Source organism: Heloderma suspectum, chromosome 4 (assembly GCF_057233095.1).
Source record: "Heloderma suspectum isolate Gila_16-S chromosome 4, 16-S_ref, whole genome shotgun sequence".
Taxonomy (NCBI): Eukaryota; Metazoa; Chordata; class Lepidosauria; order Squamata; family Helodermatidae; genus Heloderma; species Heloderma suspectum.
Window position 1 is genome coordinate 59,359,023 of NC_139461.1, and position 18,775 is coordinate 59,377,797.

General features: G+C 39.7%; 1 protein-coding gene across 5 annotated transcripts in view; it reads left to right on the plus strand.

The window, feature by feature from the left end:
* Window positions 1–2,140: 2,140 nt before the first annotated feature.
* Window positions 2,141–18,775, plus strand: part of PPP1R42 (protein phosphatase 1 regulatory subunit 42) — a 29,766-nt gene continuing 13,131 nt past the window's right edge. For 3 of the 5 annotated variants that reach the window (XM_084849369.1, XM_084849366.1, XM_084849368.1), the window contains exons 1-6: window positions 2,141–2,609; window positions 5,626–5,825; window positions 7,653–7,819; window positions 8,731–8,869; window positions 10,684–10,800; window positions 16,318–16,435. In XM_084849369.1, the coding sequence (XP_084705495.1) occupies window positions 5,697–5,825; window positions 7,653–7,819; window positions 8,731–8,869; window positions 10,684–10,800; window positions 16,318–16,435 (670 nt within the window). In that variant the 5' untranslated portion in view covers window positions 2,141–2,609; window positions 5,626–5,696. The remainder of the gene's footprint in view (window positions 2,610–5,625; window positions 5,826–7,652; window positions 7,820–8,730; window positions 8,870–10,683; window positions 10,801–16,317; window positions 16,436–18,775) is intronic. The other 2 variants (XM_084849370.1, XM_084849367.1) reach the window with 2 other exon arrangements.

Below are 18,775 nucleotides of genomic sequence, written 5' to 3' on the forward strand. Positions count from 1 at the left end.
CCGAAATTCTGGCCGGGGGGGAGGCGCCCCATCCCTCCCGCTGCGAATCCTGGCTGGCTGGGATGGAAATGGCGGCGGCCATAGCCGCCGCCGTTTGCATCCCTGCAGTCAGCTGTGATAGGCTACGTAAATGTTTATGTAGCCTTATCACGGCTGAGTGAAAAAAAAAAAACCGCGCGTACGCAAATGGCGGTGCCCATGGGCACCGCCATTTGCGTTCCTTATTTTGGCATGTGTAGTCTACGTAAACATTTACGTAGACTACGGCGAAAATAAGGGGAACGGGCGCCGCCATTTTTGTACGCGCGGTGTTTTTTTTTCTCACTCAGCCGTGATAGGCTACGTAAATCTTTACGTAGCCTATCATGGGTTTTTGTTTTTAACTTGGAAATGGCGGCGGCGGCAGCCGGTCAGAAGACCAGCCGCCACTGCCGAACCGCCGCCGGAGCCGCCGCTGCCAGGGACATTTGCACAAGGTAAGTCCCATCCCGGGGGGGGGGCAGACCATTTCGCCACCAATTTCGGGGTGGAATTCTCTGGCATCCCTATGTGGCATGAGCTTTCATAGGCAACAGCATATGACATCAGATGCATGAAGATCCAGGTTCTAGTCCTTGCTCAGCCATGAAGCTCACTGGGTGACTTTGGGCCAGTCACTGACTCTGAGCCTCACAGGGTTGTTGTGAGGGTAATATGGAGAAGAGGAGATCTATGTGAGCCATCTTGGGATCCTTGCAAGAGGAAAAAAGGCAGAGATATAAATGCAATAATAAATTAAAATGAATAAATAAAATAATGACTTTTAATATGGTGCTTTAATCTGTTATCTTTTATTGTTAACTGCTCTGCTTAGATGTGGAGTGATATATAAATGTTGTAATAAATCTGTTACTGTATTTTAAATGTCAGCATTGCTGCTAGGTTAACTTTTTTTACTATTATTATTTATTACATTTCTATACCATCCCACAGCGGAAGCTCTCTGGCAGTTTACAGAACTCAAAACGTTAAAATACAATATACAAAGTTTAAAAGTCATTTACATAAAAGCACACAGACAATATACATAAACAACATATAACTAAAAACAACTTCGAACAGTCAGTCATAACTAAAGACACATCCAGGACTGATTAAAACTCATCATGTGCTGACAAATGCCTGGGAAAAGAGATAACCTGATGCTGAAAAGATAACAATGTTGGTGCCAGGTGAATCTCACTGGGGATCTGGTTCCACAGATGGGGGGGCCACCACTGAGAAGGACCCCTTCCTCGTTGCCACCTTCTGAGCTTTCCTGGGAGGAGGCACTTGGAGGAGGACCTTAGATGTTGAATGTAGAATACAGGTAGTTTCATTTGGGGAGAGGCATGCTGTCAGGTATTACAGTCCCAAGCTGTGTAGGGCTTTATAGGTTAAAACCAGCACCTTGAATTGAGCTCGGAAGTATATAGGCAGCCAGTGCAAGCGGGCCAGAGTCGATCTTATGTATACTATAGTTCTAAACTTTTAAATTGCATATTGTATTTTATGTAGTATTTTGTGGTTTTAATTGTTGTGAACTGCCCAGAGAACTTTGGCTATCGGGCGGGATAGAAATGTAATAAATAAATAAATAAATACTAAAATAACCCATATATATTTCCCCAGCAAGATTTTGTGGTGTCAAACTGTGATATTTTGTGGCTGTGAACATGCCATTTTCATCCAACTACCACATCAGTTATTACTTGTTCAGTCCTGTCCGACTCTTCGTGACCCCATGGACCATAGCACGCCAGGCCTTCCTGTCCTGCGCTCTCTCCCGGAGCGTGCTCAAGTCCATATTCATTGCATCGGTGATGCTATCTAGCCATCTCATCCTCTGCCGTCCCCTTCTCCTTTTGCCTTCAGTCTTTCCCAGCATCAGGGTCTTTTCCAGGGGGTTTTCTCTTCGCATTAGGTGGCCAAAATATTTGAGCTTCAGCTACACAGAGGCAAAGCGCCACAGCTACTTATTGAATAATACGCGAGTTCAGCTGTTATCGCGCCCCCTTTGTAAAGTAACCGAGCGAATTCGACTGCGCGCGCCGTTTCAAATCTGCCAACGGCAGAAACCGCCACCGTTGCATAAGTGCGCATGCTCCTGCCTTCCCTCTACGAGGTGGGCGCGGCGCGTAGGTCATAGGTGTGCTCCAGCCCCTCCTGTCCCCCAGCGTCTACGGCAGTGTTTTGACAGGCGGATCCAGCGGCGGCTTCTCGTCTCCACAGCAACGCGTTATGTTGTCTCTCGCCGCGACCGCGACGCCTAGTCCCCTTCTTCGCTTCTTTGTCCTCGCGCGCTGAGGGCCACGTCCCCACAGGGGAGGGCACTCCAGTACGCAGGAAGAGGCTGTGGAGAGAGTTTGGGCTGAGGGGCGTGGAACTCTGTGAGGTGTGAGTGGAGGAGGCGGAGACGGTGTGTCGGGATAAATAGCGGGCTTTCACAGCCCGGAGGTCTCGGTAGAAACGTTTGTCAGGTGCTTTACGTCGCGGAGCGGGCGGCGGCTTAGCCCTCTCCGCAGTTCGTCTGAGGCCACAGGCGAAATTCCTTCTGAGGAGCAGCAGTCAACGGTCACAGCCGTTTTCGAGTGAGGTCACGGTTTGGGGTGGTCGGTGAGGGAGGGCTGGCCTCGCGATCCTCGTGTTCAGTAAAGCTCAGCCTTCCTTTGGAATCCCAGCCGTAGCGTTCCTTTCTTTTGTGCTCTCCAGGAGGGCGGAAATGGAGGTGGTTTGTGTGTAGTCCCATGGAAACCGCTAAGCTTGACAGCTGTCTGCTCTCCCTCTCTGCTGGAACGTTTCTCTCAGCCGGAGATACGCGACTAGAAGTGATCTGATACCTCAGAGAAAAGCACTTGGGGAGAAAGGCTTCAGAGAGAAGCCATGGGAGGGATCCCTCACTCTCAGCCCCATTTGCTTTTCAGATCAAACCCACCAACACACACACACACACACACACACACAAACACTTTATACATGATTGGAGCAGTTTGAGATACACGCTGTGATGTCTAGTCTGACATAGGGCATTCCAAGATTTCCCCCCTCACACACACACACACACAAAAGTTACACACACTCTAAATAAGTGTTCTTCAGTTTTACTGAGAGATTCGGATGTCTTTCCTCAAGGAGATGTTTCTATTAAAGGGACATTGCTTTTCTCAACATTCATGTTGATCAGACTGCAGTATTTTGCAGCTGGGAAAATATGGTTCTTCCCCATACCAAATGGTACCTCTACAGCAAGGGCTATTCTATCTTCTACTGAATAGTGCCATAGGTGACACCAGTGACAAGCCACACAATTCCATATCCTCATGCCTGTAACATTATTTTGGACTTTTAAAAACTTATCTGGCCCTTACAAGTAAAAAAGCTTAAAAGCTCCTTCCCAGCCTACCACCAACAATGCTTTGCCATTTCATAAACCTTGTATTTTCTCGAACATTGGAATGTATATCTCCCTAATTGATTTTAAAATGTGGTAAAAAAAATCCCACCTATATTCACAGCAAGGCATCCCCATATTCATGATATGGAGATGAAGAAGCATGGGGCTGTAATTGGATCAAGACTAGTGTAACTATAGCACTATATGAAAAACAAAACAAAAACAGGTTTTAAAAATTGCCTTAAAAGACCAGAGAGTTCTATAGAGAATTCTGGAGACTCTTTTCAAGCAGCATTCTGATTTTATAAAATGTTCCAAAGACATAGAGGTTGGCAATATGTGGCCCTAGGGCTACATGTGGTTCTTGGCCTAATTTCAAAGCCCTCCATAAGCAAGCATTTCAGAAGTCTGGCAAGAGCAATCTGTCCTTCCCCTGGCAGCCCGCTTGGTGGGGAGGAAGATGGAGAGAGACAGGGAGCTGCTGGGGTGGGGTGTGAGAGAGAGAGACAAGGCGGTGGCAGGAAAAGAGGTTGTCCTACCTATTTTTGGCTCTGGCTCCACCCACTTCTGACTTCAGCCTTGCCCATTTCCAGTATGCAGCACTTCACAGATTATCGAGAGGGAATGGGGTCTTCTGCAGAAAAAAGGTTTCCCACCCCTGACCCAGAAAATAGAAATGCAAATCTAAGTAATATGAACTTCTGCATTCATTAGATTCACTAATACAGAAATTAGCTTATCTGGATCAGTTATGTGTATTTTCCCTCAAACAGGATTTTGGAAACTCTGAGGCCTTCTAGGATCAGTGTAATTATTTTCTAGGACAGTTTGGGATGGGGGATCAGGAAGGAAAAGGAGACCTAGGACTTGGTGCCTGTTTGTTGCAGTAAAAAAGTTTTGTGTACATATATTTCAATAATATGAGCAATTTGTTTAGAAAGCTGGTTTAACTGATGAAAATTCGTATTAGATTTTTACCAACTCAGTATGTGTGCATTCAAGCTGCTATTGTTTGGACTATGATAAAAATTCAGTTGCTGGTAGTGGTGCAACAGGAAATTCAGCACCTGACAATACTATGCTATCCATGTATTCTCAGGAGTAAGCCCCCTTGAGTTCAGCTGGACTTACTGTCAGGTAAATATAAGATTTGTGAAGAGAAAACTCCCTGGAAAAGACCCTGATGCTGGGAAAGACTGAAGGCAAAAGGAGAAGGGGACGGCAGAGGATGAGATGGCTAGATAGCATCACCCATGCAATGAATATGAACTTGAGCACGCTCCAGGAGAGAGCGCAGGACAGGAAGGCCTGGCGTGCTATGGTCCATGGGGTCACGAAGAGTCGGACACGACTGAACAACAACAACAAAATATAAGATTGCAGTCATAGTTTTCCAATACACAAAGAATCAGAACAAAAATATTCATTAGATTATTATTTTCCTGAAGTCAAAGAGGGCTTTTTGTGTTATAATAATGTGGTTTTGCAGTATTGTTAACTGCCAGCCCAATCAGGATTAGCAAGAAGTGACTCCCTTTACATGAGACTTACCCTATTAGGGTTGCAAAGTTTGGTTGATTAATCAGTTAGATTAAAAAGTTGCCCTTGATGAAGTCAAAAGTAGTTTTTTAAAAATGCAAGTACTTACAAGAACCCTAGATAGCAGGCGCTATTTGAGCAGAGGCCCTTCTCTCAGACACAAGAGGAATGCTTGCTTCAACTTGTCCATGAATCATTTAAAATAAGCTGGGAAACTGGCCTTCCAGCTGTTGATGAATTACTATTCCCACTAACACTCATCATCGGCCAGGCTGGTTAGGGCTGATGGGAATTGGGAGTCCAACAACATCTGGAGGGCTACAGGTTCTCCAGCCATGATTTAAAATATATTTTCTTTCTTCAGAACTAGTAGTTTATCCATATGTTAATTTATGCAGATTTAAACCAAAATTATAATTAATCTGCTAAGATTTTTCAGTATGGTGTTAGTCCTACTTCTAAGTAGACATGGTTGGGATGGGCTATTATAATCTGTAGAATATTTGAGATTATCATTAATCTTTTATGTTTAAGAAAAATGGCTAACAAGTAGCTGGAAATGGTGAAAAATCCTATTCTAGTTGAAACATTTCACAGAAATTGTGGGAAAAGTATATGATAAATTAATGATACTCTGGAAGAAAATGTCTTACAACTTTTTATTTTATTTTAAGGCTCTGTGTGACGAGAAAGAATACGTGGATATCAAATTCTTGGAATAGAAAATAGAATTTATTGCAAAATTATGGTTCGACTAACATTGGAGCTAATTGGTAAAAGCCTCAATCAAAAGAATCGCAGAGAAGAGTCCTTGGCCCAACACCTGAGGAAAACAACTCATCTCAAGTTATCTAATAAAAATATAGATATAATTGTAAGAATGCCCTCCTTATTTGAGAATACAACTTCTATTTTTTAAATTGAACATTTAAGCAGTATTTAATTTTGTTGCATGTTTCTGTTAATGGGTAGTAAAAGAGGCATAGGAGAGAAACTTTAAGGGCACAATCCTATGCATGTTTAGGCAGAGAAAAGGCCTACCACTCCTAGCATTCCCCAGCCAGCCTTGCTGGCTGGGGAATGCTTGGAGTGGTAGGGCTTTTCTCTGTCTAAACATGCATAGGATTGTGTTCTAAATTACATAATATTTCATACCATTACAATAATCTTGAAAATATATTTATGGATTCCTTTTATTGACCTGCAAGGTGATAATTAAGTCAATAAAAATATCTTTTACTTGCAGAGAAATAGATTTTAGTCAGAAATGCAGAGGAGACTGAGGGGAGATATGATAGCGCTCTTCAAGTACTTGAAAGGTTGTCACAGAGAGGAAGGCCAGGGTCTCTTCTTGATCATCCCAGAGTGCAGGACATGAAATAATGGGCTCAAGTTACAGGAAGCCAGATTCCGTCTAACATCAGGAAAAACTTCCTGACAGAGCAATACGTCAATGGAACCAATTACCTAGGGAGGTAGTGGGCTCTCCCACAGTGGAGGCATTCAAGATGAGGCTGGACAGCCATCTGTCAGGGATGCTCTGACCTGGATTCCTGCATTGAGCAGGGGGTTGGACTTGATGGCCTTGTAGGCCCCTTCCAACCCTACTATTCTATGATTCTAGTATATTTGGGTACAATGATAGTGAATAGATGCTTTTCAGAAATGTATTTGAATTTGGAAAGAAAGGCATGATATACTCAGTCAACATCTCTATATTCTGCGATAATCTATTATTCTAATATAATTGTGGAAAAAAAACATATTGTCCAAGATCTAAAGGGCTAATTTAGGCATGCCTAAGGATTTGGCCGTGCCTAGTAGGATTTTTGCCTCCCCCCGCCCCCTTTGAACAACAGTCCCCCAATGCCACATTACAAAGTGCTTACGAAAATTTCTTCTTTTTCAAAAGTAGCTTTCTGTGTAATATAGAAGGCAGGGCTGCTGTTTGAGAAAAACAACTGTCCCCTTGTCTATGTGGAATTAGTTGTGCTGTTCTTTGGAACCCAGTCTTGATAAATAAAGATAATATTTATAGATATATTTATCAGGGGAAGCCCTTCTCTGTACACCTTCCATAAGTACATTTTACAACTACGAAAGAGCCTTCTGTGCGATCGCACCTCAGCTCTGGAATGCCCTCCTGCAAGGAATCCACCTGGCACCAATGTTGTATTCTTTTTTTGCCCAGGCATTCTAAAACAATATTTTAATATTTTTACATTCTTATATTCAAGTTTGTATGTTCTTAGCTGGTTGAAACAGTTGTACGCCCCTCTCAATGTTACTTGTTGATATTTAGATTTTAGATTGTTTTTATTGTACTGTATTATTTAGTTTTATGTACACCACCCTGAAATTGTTTTGGGGATGAAAAGAAGTTTATAAGCTTTTCAAATAAATGTATGGATATATTTTGCAAGGATGGCGGGTTAACATCCCTTTTCCTTTTGTGTCATGTCTTTGAGATTGTAAGCCTGAGGGCAGGGACTATCTTATTATTAATCTATGTAAAACACCCTAGGATCCTTTTTTGGCTGAGTAGTGAGATAAAAATGCTGTAAATAAACAAACATGGTTTATGCAGGGTTAATGGAAGTATAACAGTTCATACAGCAGGGAAAAAGCTATATCTGGAAAAATCAAGCAGTTGCTCATGGGTGAACTTTACAGAGTAACACATTTTCATTCTCTATCTTAGGATGACCTCTCTTTGTGTAAAAACCTTAATGTCCTTTATTTGTATGATAACCAAATTAGACAAATACATAACTTGGACTTTGCTTCAAACTTAAGACACCTGTACCTGCAGAACAATTGCATTACACGAATTGAAAATCTATCATCATTAATAAAACTTGAAAAATTGTAAGTAAAGAATCATGATTTTTCTTAATTTTTATTGATTTATTGGTTTAATATACTAATGAATTAAGTGTGATGAATATATTCTGTTTCAAATATCACAGTATATTGCACAAACTGTATAGTAATTCCATTTACATGTTCTATAAGTCCAGGGACAGAAGCAAGCCAAAGTTTAGCCGTTTTGGTGGATGAGTTAAGTACATCTTTAATTCTCTCATTGAAATAAGTCAAATTCATGGAGGAGAAGGCTATCAATGGCTATGAGTCCTGATAGCTATATGCTACCTCCAGTATCAGAGGCAGTATGCCTATGCACACCAGTTGCTTAGGAACATGGGCAGGAGGGTGCTGTTGCACTCATGTCCTGCTTATGGGTTTCCCATGGGCAGCTGGTTGGCCACTGTGTGAACAGAATGCTGGACTAGATGGACTTTGGTCTGATCCAGCACAGCTCTTCTTGTGTTCTTAAATCAATATAATTTTACAGTTCTTAACTTTGGCTGGATTATGGCTCAAATTATCAACTGATAATACTTGAAACATGTATTTTTCTTTCCATTTATTATTAGAATGTATGTACTAAAATAATAAACTAGGTTCTATCCTGCCTAATACTTAGTTACTACTTAGGGATTTTATTAAGCAGTATGGAAGTATCACAAATAAAATGAAATAATAAGTAATACTTGCTTTAAAATATTCTCGTTTTGTAGGCTGGTCCCCTAATACTAAACAGATTTGCTTGGTAGTAAGCCCTGTTAGGTTTACTTCCAGAATTGGGTTAGTCCAATACATTATTTCTCTTATTCGATAAGATCGTAAAATATGCTTTTTAACTTTCAGAAATGGGTGTGTCTGTATCTTTAACAAATCATAAAACTAAAGCCTCTTTTATATTGTTCTCTTCCCAGGTATCTGGGTGGCAATTACATTACTGTAGTGGAGGGCTTAGAGACTTTAGAAGAACTGAGAGAATTACATGTTGAAAGCCAGCAGCTTCCTCTAGGAGAAAAGCTCTTGTTTGACCCAAGGAGTCTTCATTCACTAGCAGTAAGAACATTGAATTTGGATGATATCTGGTAATAGACATTGATTGTTTAAAAATTAATCAAGAATGATTACAGATGCTGACTGTTGCTTTACTTCCATTTGTGAAAGAGCTCTATTCCCATATGACATAAACTCAACAGAGTTTCATTTCATTAAAAACATTTTTATAATTTACAGTGAACAACAGTAGGAAGTTCTAAGTCTTTTATTTTGTTTTGCAGTAAGTTTTGGTAATCATTTATGTTGCATTTATTTCCCATCAGCATTTGCTCAGTAGGGATGCTTAATTCAGAAGCAAAACCTGACTATTTTCTGTAGTCAGAAAAAATGAATGAGGTAGCAAGAAATGGGTAGATTGTTGAATATAGAACATTTTAGCATTTTGGCACTTACCTGAGAAAGTGCAGTTATCACAAACCACACATTTACATGCATATGTATTATAGCAGAAGTTTGGTAGCATCAGCAAAACCTGTCCTGAGTCACCCTTACCTCATCTTACTTGCACTTACATTATCATGTGATCCTCCTGTATCCCCTCTCCTCACCACTCATTTGTCAATTTTTGTGCTTTTATTCTCTGTACAGTGTGTCAGATGAAATAAAAATTATCAAAAAGAGGCCTATAAGCAATTTTGCCTGGTTGCCTGTGGAACTGAAATACACTGATTCTCTTTTCTAGTTTCAGGGCACCAGTGTGCTACAACCAACTAGTGTATGTATGTATGGCAAGGGTGGGCAACTTGTGGACCTCCAGATGTTTTGGCCTACAACTCCCATCCGCTGTAGCTAGCATGGCCAATAGTGAGGGATGATGGCAGTTGTAGGTAAATATATGGAGGACCACAAGTTGCTCATTCTTGATGTGTGGGCAAGCAGGCTGGTAAAATAAAGTTATGGATTAAGCTTGGGGGATTTATTTTGAAGATGGTACAAAATATATAGATTGGAATGTAATTTGCTACTTTAGGCATGAACCCAGTGGGATTTTTTCTCCCCATTCCCTGAACAGAATCCTATCCATAATGCCACATCACTAACTGCTCTTGAAACATCTCTGTTTCAAAATCAGTGTGCCTTCAAGAAATACAAGTCCAAAACCTCCTTCGGTATGTGATAAAAATTGTGTAATTCTTTGGATTCTGCCCCCCCACACACACACACACATTTGAGTTGTCAATTCTTATTTTCATGACTATTGCAATAATATTATGCAATAGTCACTTTCCTTAGGACACTGGTGATCAAAGTGGTGAATCTTTATTGGGGAAGAACAAGATCTGTTTTGTCCTACATTTGTACTCAGAATATACTGTTAACTACAACATATTAGTATCATTTTTAATTTGAAAATTAAATTCCTATTTGATTATGTAACAGTGTATTTTCCAAAGGCTTGAAAAAAGGGGTCAAAGCAATTAGGAGTTAACATGCTATCTTGCACAAGTCAATCAACCTGACTCAGTTTGTAACTGAAAATTTAAAGTTATCACTTTCCTGCCTTTGTCACACATTTTAATACTGAAGCTCTAAAAAAAGGTAGTTTTAGGTTTAAATTTTGTTAATATTTTCTTTATGGGCACATTATTCATGCTCAATTTGCTATTACAAGTTATTAACCATCAATTTTAGAAAAAGTGCTTCAAAATGAGGTGCTGCTAAGATTTACAGTTGTACAGTGCAATGCTATGCATGTCTACTTAGAATTACATTTCATTACATTCAGTTAGGCTTACTCCCAAGTAACTATGCATAGGATTGTAGCTAACCTTTGATTTTTCTTCTGGCTAAATGTTTGATTTGTTTCATTGCAGAAGTCTTTATCAGTGTTGAATATCAGCAATAATAATATCGATGAACTGAGTGATTTAGCAATTCTGGAAAATATCTCCCACCTCATAGCTGTTGACAACCAACTTCACCAAGTGAAGGTAATAAAAAGAAAATGAAGATTGATAAGTAAAGGAAATTAAAATAATTCATACTCAATCATTTCTCAGTGATTCAAATTATTTGTTTGGAAGGGGCAGTTTAAAATTAATGGGGCTGTTTGCATGTAATGACGGCATTCAGCAGCAAATCAGTGGGTTAATTAACTCATGAACTGAGGGAATGTGTGCTGCGTGTGAGCCACTTCCAGTTTCCAGCAACAACCTACAAATGCCACATTCATAGGCTATTACTGTGACATCCAGGCACTTCGTTTGCAGGTTAAAAAATCCAAAGTTAAGCCATGGTCAACTTTGGGTTGCAGTATGCATTCCCACAATTTATGATTAACCCATGATTTGCTACCAACCACCTGTACATGCAAACAAAGTCAATACGTACTTGAAGATATGATACCTTTTCTGTGACCTAAGGGATTGAGATCCCTTTTCACCATGTGGTTTACAAGGTTGTTTATCTCAGTTTAAAATCCGTCCAGGGGGAGTAGACAAATTCATGGAGGATGAGGCTACTAATGGCTATTAGTTATGATTGATATATTTTTATTTACTATATTTATGTAAAGACACCCAATATTCTTTGGGCAGCTTAGGCATAAAATGGTAAAATACAGTTAAAAACACAATATCATAAAATAACAATTTGTAACATAAAAACTTCTAACAGAGAAAATAAAAAGCAGATAACTAACAAATGTACAGCACATATAGTGATTCAGAACACTAAAAACACAAGTTTTTTAAAAGTCCCAAGAATTTTTTTTTTTAAGTCTTCACTTGAAAATAATCATAAATAAGGTTCCAGGCATGCCTCTTTGGGGAGGGCATTCCACAACTAGGCAGCCAAGAAGATAGCCACCAATTTCAGATATTACCTCACATGACTCCAAATACCTGTTGCTTGAGAAGAACAGTAGGAGAGGCTGTTGCCCTCATGTCCCTGCTTGTGGGCTTCCCATAGGCTTCTGGATGGCCTCTGAGAAACCGGGTACTGGACTAGACAGCAGGCCACTTTTTATTCATTTTAAATTTTAGAAATACTCATCTGTGCTTAGAAACAAGTGTCTATGGTTGTTAAAGGTTGCTGTGAAGAGGGAGATTTTCACAACCAACATCCTAGGGTACAGATGTGGTGCTCCTGGGCTATGTAAAGACCACCAAATATGATTAACACTGTCAGCTTTGATATCATTGATAATATGGCTTGAAAGGGGAATGATGAATTCCCCAGCCCCTTAATAGGTACTTTACACGTTCTGTGAATTGGAGACAGTATATTTCTGTTGAAATAAATGGGAGTTGCATCTATGTTTTGTGCATAGGGTCAGGTTCTTAGATTTATAACCAGAAGAAAAAAGACTTTATATAAAGTGATGCATATCACTGGAACAAATTCTGTTTATGAAAAATAGAGCAACCTTTTTTGTTAAGTTGATTCCCTTCTACCTGAAGTTGGTTGCTTTCTCCTTTCTTGGGGCTTGTTCAGATTCCTGCTCCCCATTATCCATATGTGCAGTCAGACTGGGAATGGCCCATGGCATTAACATCTGCACATAGGGAGGGTGTGGGTGAGAGACAGGGAGGAAGCATGTGAGCCTGAGAGCTGTTCCTAGTGTCACCATATATAGAGGTGAGTGGGGAGAAGTATCATTCATATAGGCCCTCAGTTTGTTTCTTATTTCTGGTCTCTTTTGGCACACTTAATAGGATGTTCTGTTCATAATGGTATGCAAATATTGGTAGAGGGAATTTTAAAAACTTTTTCAATATGAGTTTTACAAAATGTTGGAAATATTTTTGCTAGTTCTGCAAATTGCTTATTTTGGGGGAAATGTAGTTTTGATTTCTAGAATAGTTTTGATTTCTAGAATAGAAAAGTAGAGGCATACGACACCTGTAATCCTTTAAATGCTGTAACCTATACACGTTTGCTACAGTCCAGAGCCTCTAACTGGAAGTGCCAAGCCCAAAGAGTGCAAAGGCTTCCCATTCCTTCTATGAAAAAAACCCTATGCACACTGAGTGGCATATGCCTACACAAGGATACAGTATTTCATATAAGAGACTGAAAAACCTCTTTATGCATAGAACTCTGGATTATGGCCATATAGGTTCACGTTGTGTCACCTTAAATTATCTATAGCGGTACAAGTATTGTTTATTTCAGAATGGTTGTGCTGGTTCAGGGTTCTGAGGGTATGGTTATAAATCTTTAATTTATTCAACCTTTGGCTGTTATTGATTATAACAACAAGATATCAAAAAGATGAATTCCCTCACTTCACAATTCAGTCAGGAAAAAGAGAAAAAATATAGATTTCCTGAAAGAGATAATGGCAGACCGTCAAAATGATGACAAATTGCTGTCTACAAATGTAGTTAGGGCACTTGAGCTAGACACAGCCAATAAAAATTGGGGCATACTGGTCAAATGCAGGTTTTTAAATGACCATCATTAATTGGGAAGAAGGCTACAGCCAGTACTTCAGATATCATCGGAGGCTCCCCCCCCCCCGTGTGCCTAGAATATAATTTGCTCTTTAGTATTTTGTAGCAGACCTCTAAGTGATAGCATGACATGATCATTTATCAAACAGAGACTGCCCAAAAAAGTGTCTAGTCCCTTTAGTATAGCTTATTGAAAGGCTGTAAAATGAAAGCACTTTAATAGAGACAGGAAGGCAATGAACAACTAGAGCGTATCCAAAGGGTAATCATATTTCAGCATGGGATTGGTACATTCTTAGATAAACATACACTAGTGTGAGCATGTTCTGGATCATTTATCAGCTGAGTAGTAGTCAACAAAAACCTACAAAATTAAGTGGATACATTTATCAAAGTTTAGCTATATACTTTTCAGGGTTCCAAGAAATATATACTGTTTTGCATTTTTTAAATCTACTTTAGTTGAATTAATTTTTGAAGTGCATTCTTTTCAAGTGTATTATTAATACGATTATGCTGCTGTTGCTACACACACACACACACACACACACACTTAAGAGAGGTCTCTGCTCCAATGATCTTACAGTGTAAATTTTGACAGTGGTGGAGATAAAGGCAGAAGCAAGGCTAGCAAGGGATGAATGTGAGCAAATCCAGTTGTGCATACTTAGATTTTGTTTCAGCTTTGAAAATTAAATGACAAATTGCACAAATATGCAATTTAAACCTTAAAGCCTAAATATGTAAAATACTTGATATATTTTATATGAGAAATATGCATTTCTGTCTACTAAGCATATATTATGCAACAATGATATGCAGCAATATTATGCCCATAAATACTTAATTAAATAATTAAATGTGTAATATCTAATGCATATAAATACTTAATTAAACATTACTTAATCACACATTTTCTCTGGGGTTAATGTCACAGAAGCAGAATATTTGTAAATCCCCATTATGGGATTTTTTTCCCTGCACACTGCTGGCCATGTTGTCTTTGACTACCTTTCTATTCAACATCTCTTATGGGAAACTTGAACATTAATACTCTGAACACTTGATATTTCCAACATACAAGAGAGTTCAGAGTAAATATCAACTTTTGCTCTCTTACCCTTTAGGTTTGATTTGGTGTTCCTGGATAAAATACAGACATAAGGGGGAAAATTAACAAATGTTTCTGAATAAATTGAGACGTTCTATTGTACGTTCAAACTGGAAGTATCTCCAACAGGATGGAGAGCCACATGTGCAAAGAGATGCTGCATACACAGTTCCCCTCATTGATCCAAGAGCTGGTTCTGTGCATGGTTAGCCCTTTCAAAAAAGCTTAAAATCCTACCACTCAGCTATTTGGGAGAGTGAGCAGAGCGACTGATTCAGTTCCTGATTCATATCCTTCTGCATCAACCAGCTGATCAGCAGTATTTTAAAGGGCTTTGTGTGTGCACCGCTTTGGATTAAAGTACAAAGTTTAGTGGTAATAATTTAAAGGACTTGTGGGAATACAAATAAAATAATAATAGATAATGGCCTGAGAAGTGACAGTGGAAGGGGGTTGACAGAAGGTGATGTTCCCATCCCTTTTACCACCCTTCTTCCAACTCTCCCAGAAGCTTCTCTCAAGGGTCAGGAAACCCTCCTGAATGGGGTGGGCTATGGGGCAGGCAGAAGAGGGGGATCTCTCAAAATCAGGCAGAGGCACCTTCCGTGAGCAGGACCTCTGCTCACGGACGGTGCCCCTGCCCAATTTTTGGCAATCTCTTGCTCAGCCTCCCATGCCACAGCCCACCCTATTCAGCAGGACCCCTCAACTCTTGAGAGGCATTTTGGGGGTAGGAGGGGGTGGGAAAGTCCCCTTCTGCCAATTCCTTTCCACCGGTTCTTCTCAGGATCCAAACCAATGTAAAGATACTAGTATGTTACAGAATTATCAAAAAGAAAATTAAAAAGTGAATCTTTAAGATTAATACAGAAGGAAATTAAAATATTTCCATTTTATCTGGCCATTGCCACTGGCAACAGTATTCAGAATGGCAATACGAAGAAAGCCGAAGTCTGCCAAAATTTATATGTCATGTTACCTTGTTTATATATTGTAGTAATATAAAAGAAAAGGTTTGATCTAGGTCACATTGCCCTTAAACAATTAAAAAAGAAACCCATACTAGAGACAGGTTTGTGTAAAACATAACCCTCTCTTCTCCCTTGTTTAGGCCAAGAGAATCACAGATGTGGAGTAAAATTACTTATTTTATTCTAAATAACTTAGATTGCAAAACACTTTGGGCCTGATCCAGTTGTTCTTCCTATCCACCTCCTTGTACGTGCAGCTTTGCATGCATATGATAAGATTGTCTACTTGTGGCTCCCTTCCCATGAACAAACAGCTTCATCCTCACGGTCATGCATAGTGGAGGGATTTTGTATATTTGTATATTTCATCATTTTTCTGATGAAAAGTACCATCAGAAGAAGAAGAAATATTCCTGTGGAATTTGCCCAGTTGTAGTTCTTTAAAATAATGTTCTGCATGATTTTGTCATATTATTGCTGGAATCCAAAGGCCCACTTCCAGACGTTCAGAGACTATTTTCCTCATGCATGCAGCTGCCACAACTTGAAAAGGACAATCAAGCCACATGTACAGATCTTTTTTTCATATGAAAGTTCATTAAATACAATTGTGCGAGTTTACACATATGCATGAAGAACTGTGCAAGTGGTGTCTGCACTTTGACTTCTGGATTCAGACCCATATTTTATGTTTGACCTTTAGAGTAGAAAGTGAAAATCCAAGAGGCTGGTCAAAATCATAGGTAAAAAACAAGTAAATATTTGGCTTTGTGTGTAAAGCATGTGTGTTTCTTAATTCGTGCATGGATATTATATCATGTTACTGAACTCAGTAAAGGTAGCTGTGGTAATTATTTTTGGACAGCTGACATTTAATTTAATAAATGGAATTATAAATAAATTTAGGTATAGTATTTGGGCCATACAAGGAAAAAAAAGTATTGATGTTATTTTATCTGATATTTGCAGGACTTGGAGTTTGTTCTGGGTGTATGGGCCAAGCTGTGCAAAATAGAGCTGAATGGGAATCCTGTTTGCCACAAACCAAAGTACCGGGACAGGATTATACTGCAGTCAAAATCTCTTGGTAAAATAACGTACCTTCAGCGAGTGCTTTCCTTTTATAAGAAATGCATATATTAAACCACACGAAGCTACAACATACTTTCTATGAATACAAATACTAATTGTCCATGTGATATATTTGTTGTTGAAAAAATAGCTTTTACCGAAGTATTTTGATTAACAAATCAGGCTTGCAAATAGATCCACAAAAGTTACCAGCTCACATTTTTTACTAGTCTGACTGCCCCATATAGCTCTGTTAGTCATGTCCAGTCACAAAACAAAACAAAATCACCTCCTTTAGTTGATCTAGCTTACCCATGGAAATTTTTACTTCCCCATAGGTGACATGGAAAGGGACAATTTACAAGCCTGATGCAACCTAATCCTATGCATGTTTATGCAGAATCAAGACCCACTGCAGAGGATTGCATCCTTAATTGCCTATTTTTTATCATTTACTTTATCATATTTTTATGCCATCATTCCTCCAAAGAGCTCATTATGAAAACCTCCCCCTTTTTATCCTTATAACCAGCTTGTGAAGTAGGTTAGGCTGGAACAAGGTCACCCAGTGAGTTTCATAGCTGAGCAGGGATTTCAGTCTGGGTGTCCCCAGTTAAATCCTATATTTTACCACATTGCCACATTAATTCTCACTGACTTATAATGTGTTAGAACAAAATAACAATTCTCCTGCTGTTTGGTTTTGTAGAATAATGGCAATATCCAGTAGTGACTGGCCGTATACAGCTGGTCCCAGCAACTCTGTTGCACTAGTGCAGTGGACCCTACCACTTGTGCAACTACAATTAGCACTTCTGGGGTCAACCCAAGTGGAAACACTCGTTTCTGGAAAGGGGGCAGGTTGGCGGAGCTCACATAAGGGAGCTCCACCGACCTATCCCCTTCTAGAAACAAGTGTTTCCACCTGTTTCAGGGCTTGCCCATAGAAGCGCTATACTGCCATTCTGCAAATGGTTGGGAGCACTTGCGCAGTGGAATTTATGTGACCAGCTGCGTGCGGAACAAAAGCAGCATTGGCCCCACATCCAGACGGGTAAGACTGGATACTGCCCAATGCAAATTAAGAAGAAAATAAAGTGCTAAAAATCCTAGCAAAAGAGAACCAGTCCAATTTTACCCCGCTTTAGCTGCTGCTGTACAAGAGCAGTTTGCACCGTAACAACTATCCACTATCCTATCACCAGATGAGACGGACAGAGCCACGCAGTTTGCACTCATCTTTAAAATTACCTAAAATGTGTGTGTGTGTGCGCGCGCGCATGCGTGCATGCGTGTATTTGTTTGTTTATTTATTTATTTATATAATGCATATCCTGCCTTTCTATTTAAAAAAGGCAGCTTACAATCAATGGATTAAAGTTGACCCCCCATGAACGGAAGGGCTCCTTCTATTGATGGATGGAACCATGATCCAGAGTCTCCCCACTTGAGGAAGGGGGCAGGGTGACAATTTTTCTGCTTCCTCAGTACCAACACACACACTATTTTGGAAGGTCCCCCAACTATCCCCCCAAACAGATTTTAAGGGGCTTAAGGGAGGAGGGGAAATTGGTGAAAATACCCTCCTCCCAATTCTACTCTGGTTCCTACACAAAATTGAAATACACAATCAGTCATAAAAACAAAAAAATACACCACAAAGAAGAGTTTAAAACTAGAAATCTGAAATGCAGCAACAGCATAAAAGCATATCAGTAACGAAACTCCAAAAGGCCTCAGAAATAAAATTCTCCTAAAAGTGAACAGTATTGGGGCCAGGCAGACCTCCTTGGGGAGACTTCCAAATTTTCTGTGCCACAGGTATTCACCCACTATATTTTTGATGAAGAAGAATGAAGCTGGCAGCTAGTCTCCTATGGCAGAAGGCATTTCTTGAAAGCCGACTACATGGTCATCTGTAAGTGCAGAGTTGTGCTGAAGGGACTATTCCAGCAGCCCTTAGGATGCAGGCCAAGGTGTTGGCACTGCCATTCTCCCCTCCCCATGTGAAAACAACCCTAGATTTTCCAGAGCACAAGCAGAGCAACACTAATAGCTATTGCTCCCCCATAGCAGAGCTCACATCACTGAAGCAAAGAGATGAGATGTTTTCTTGAGTTAAGAATCTAGCATCTAATTAAAAATGTTACTTTGAAGAGTATTTATAATCAGAATTAGTAACTTTTAATGTCATCTCAGAAGATAGATTGGCAAATATATTAATATTAAATGATTAGTAAATTGGATCACCTGACTCTAAAATTTTGTGGTCATCATATAATATGGTTGCTGGGGCCAGGGAGGGGGTTGCATGTAAGCAGCTGGAAGTAATTTCATTGGTCCTGTTTCCTTTGCA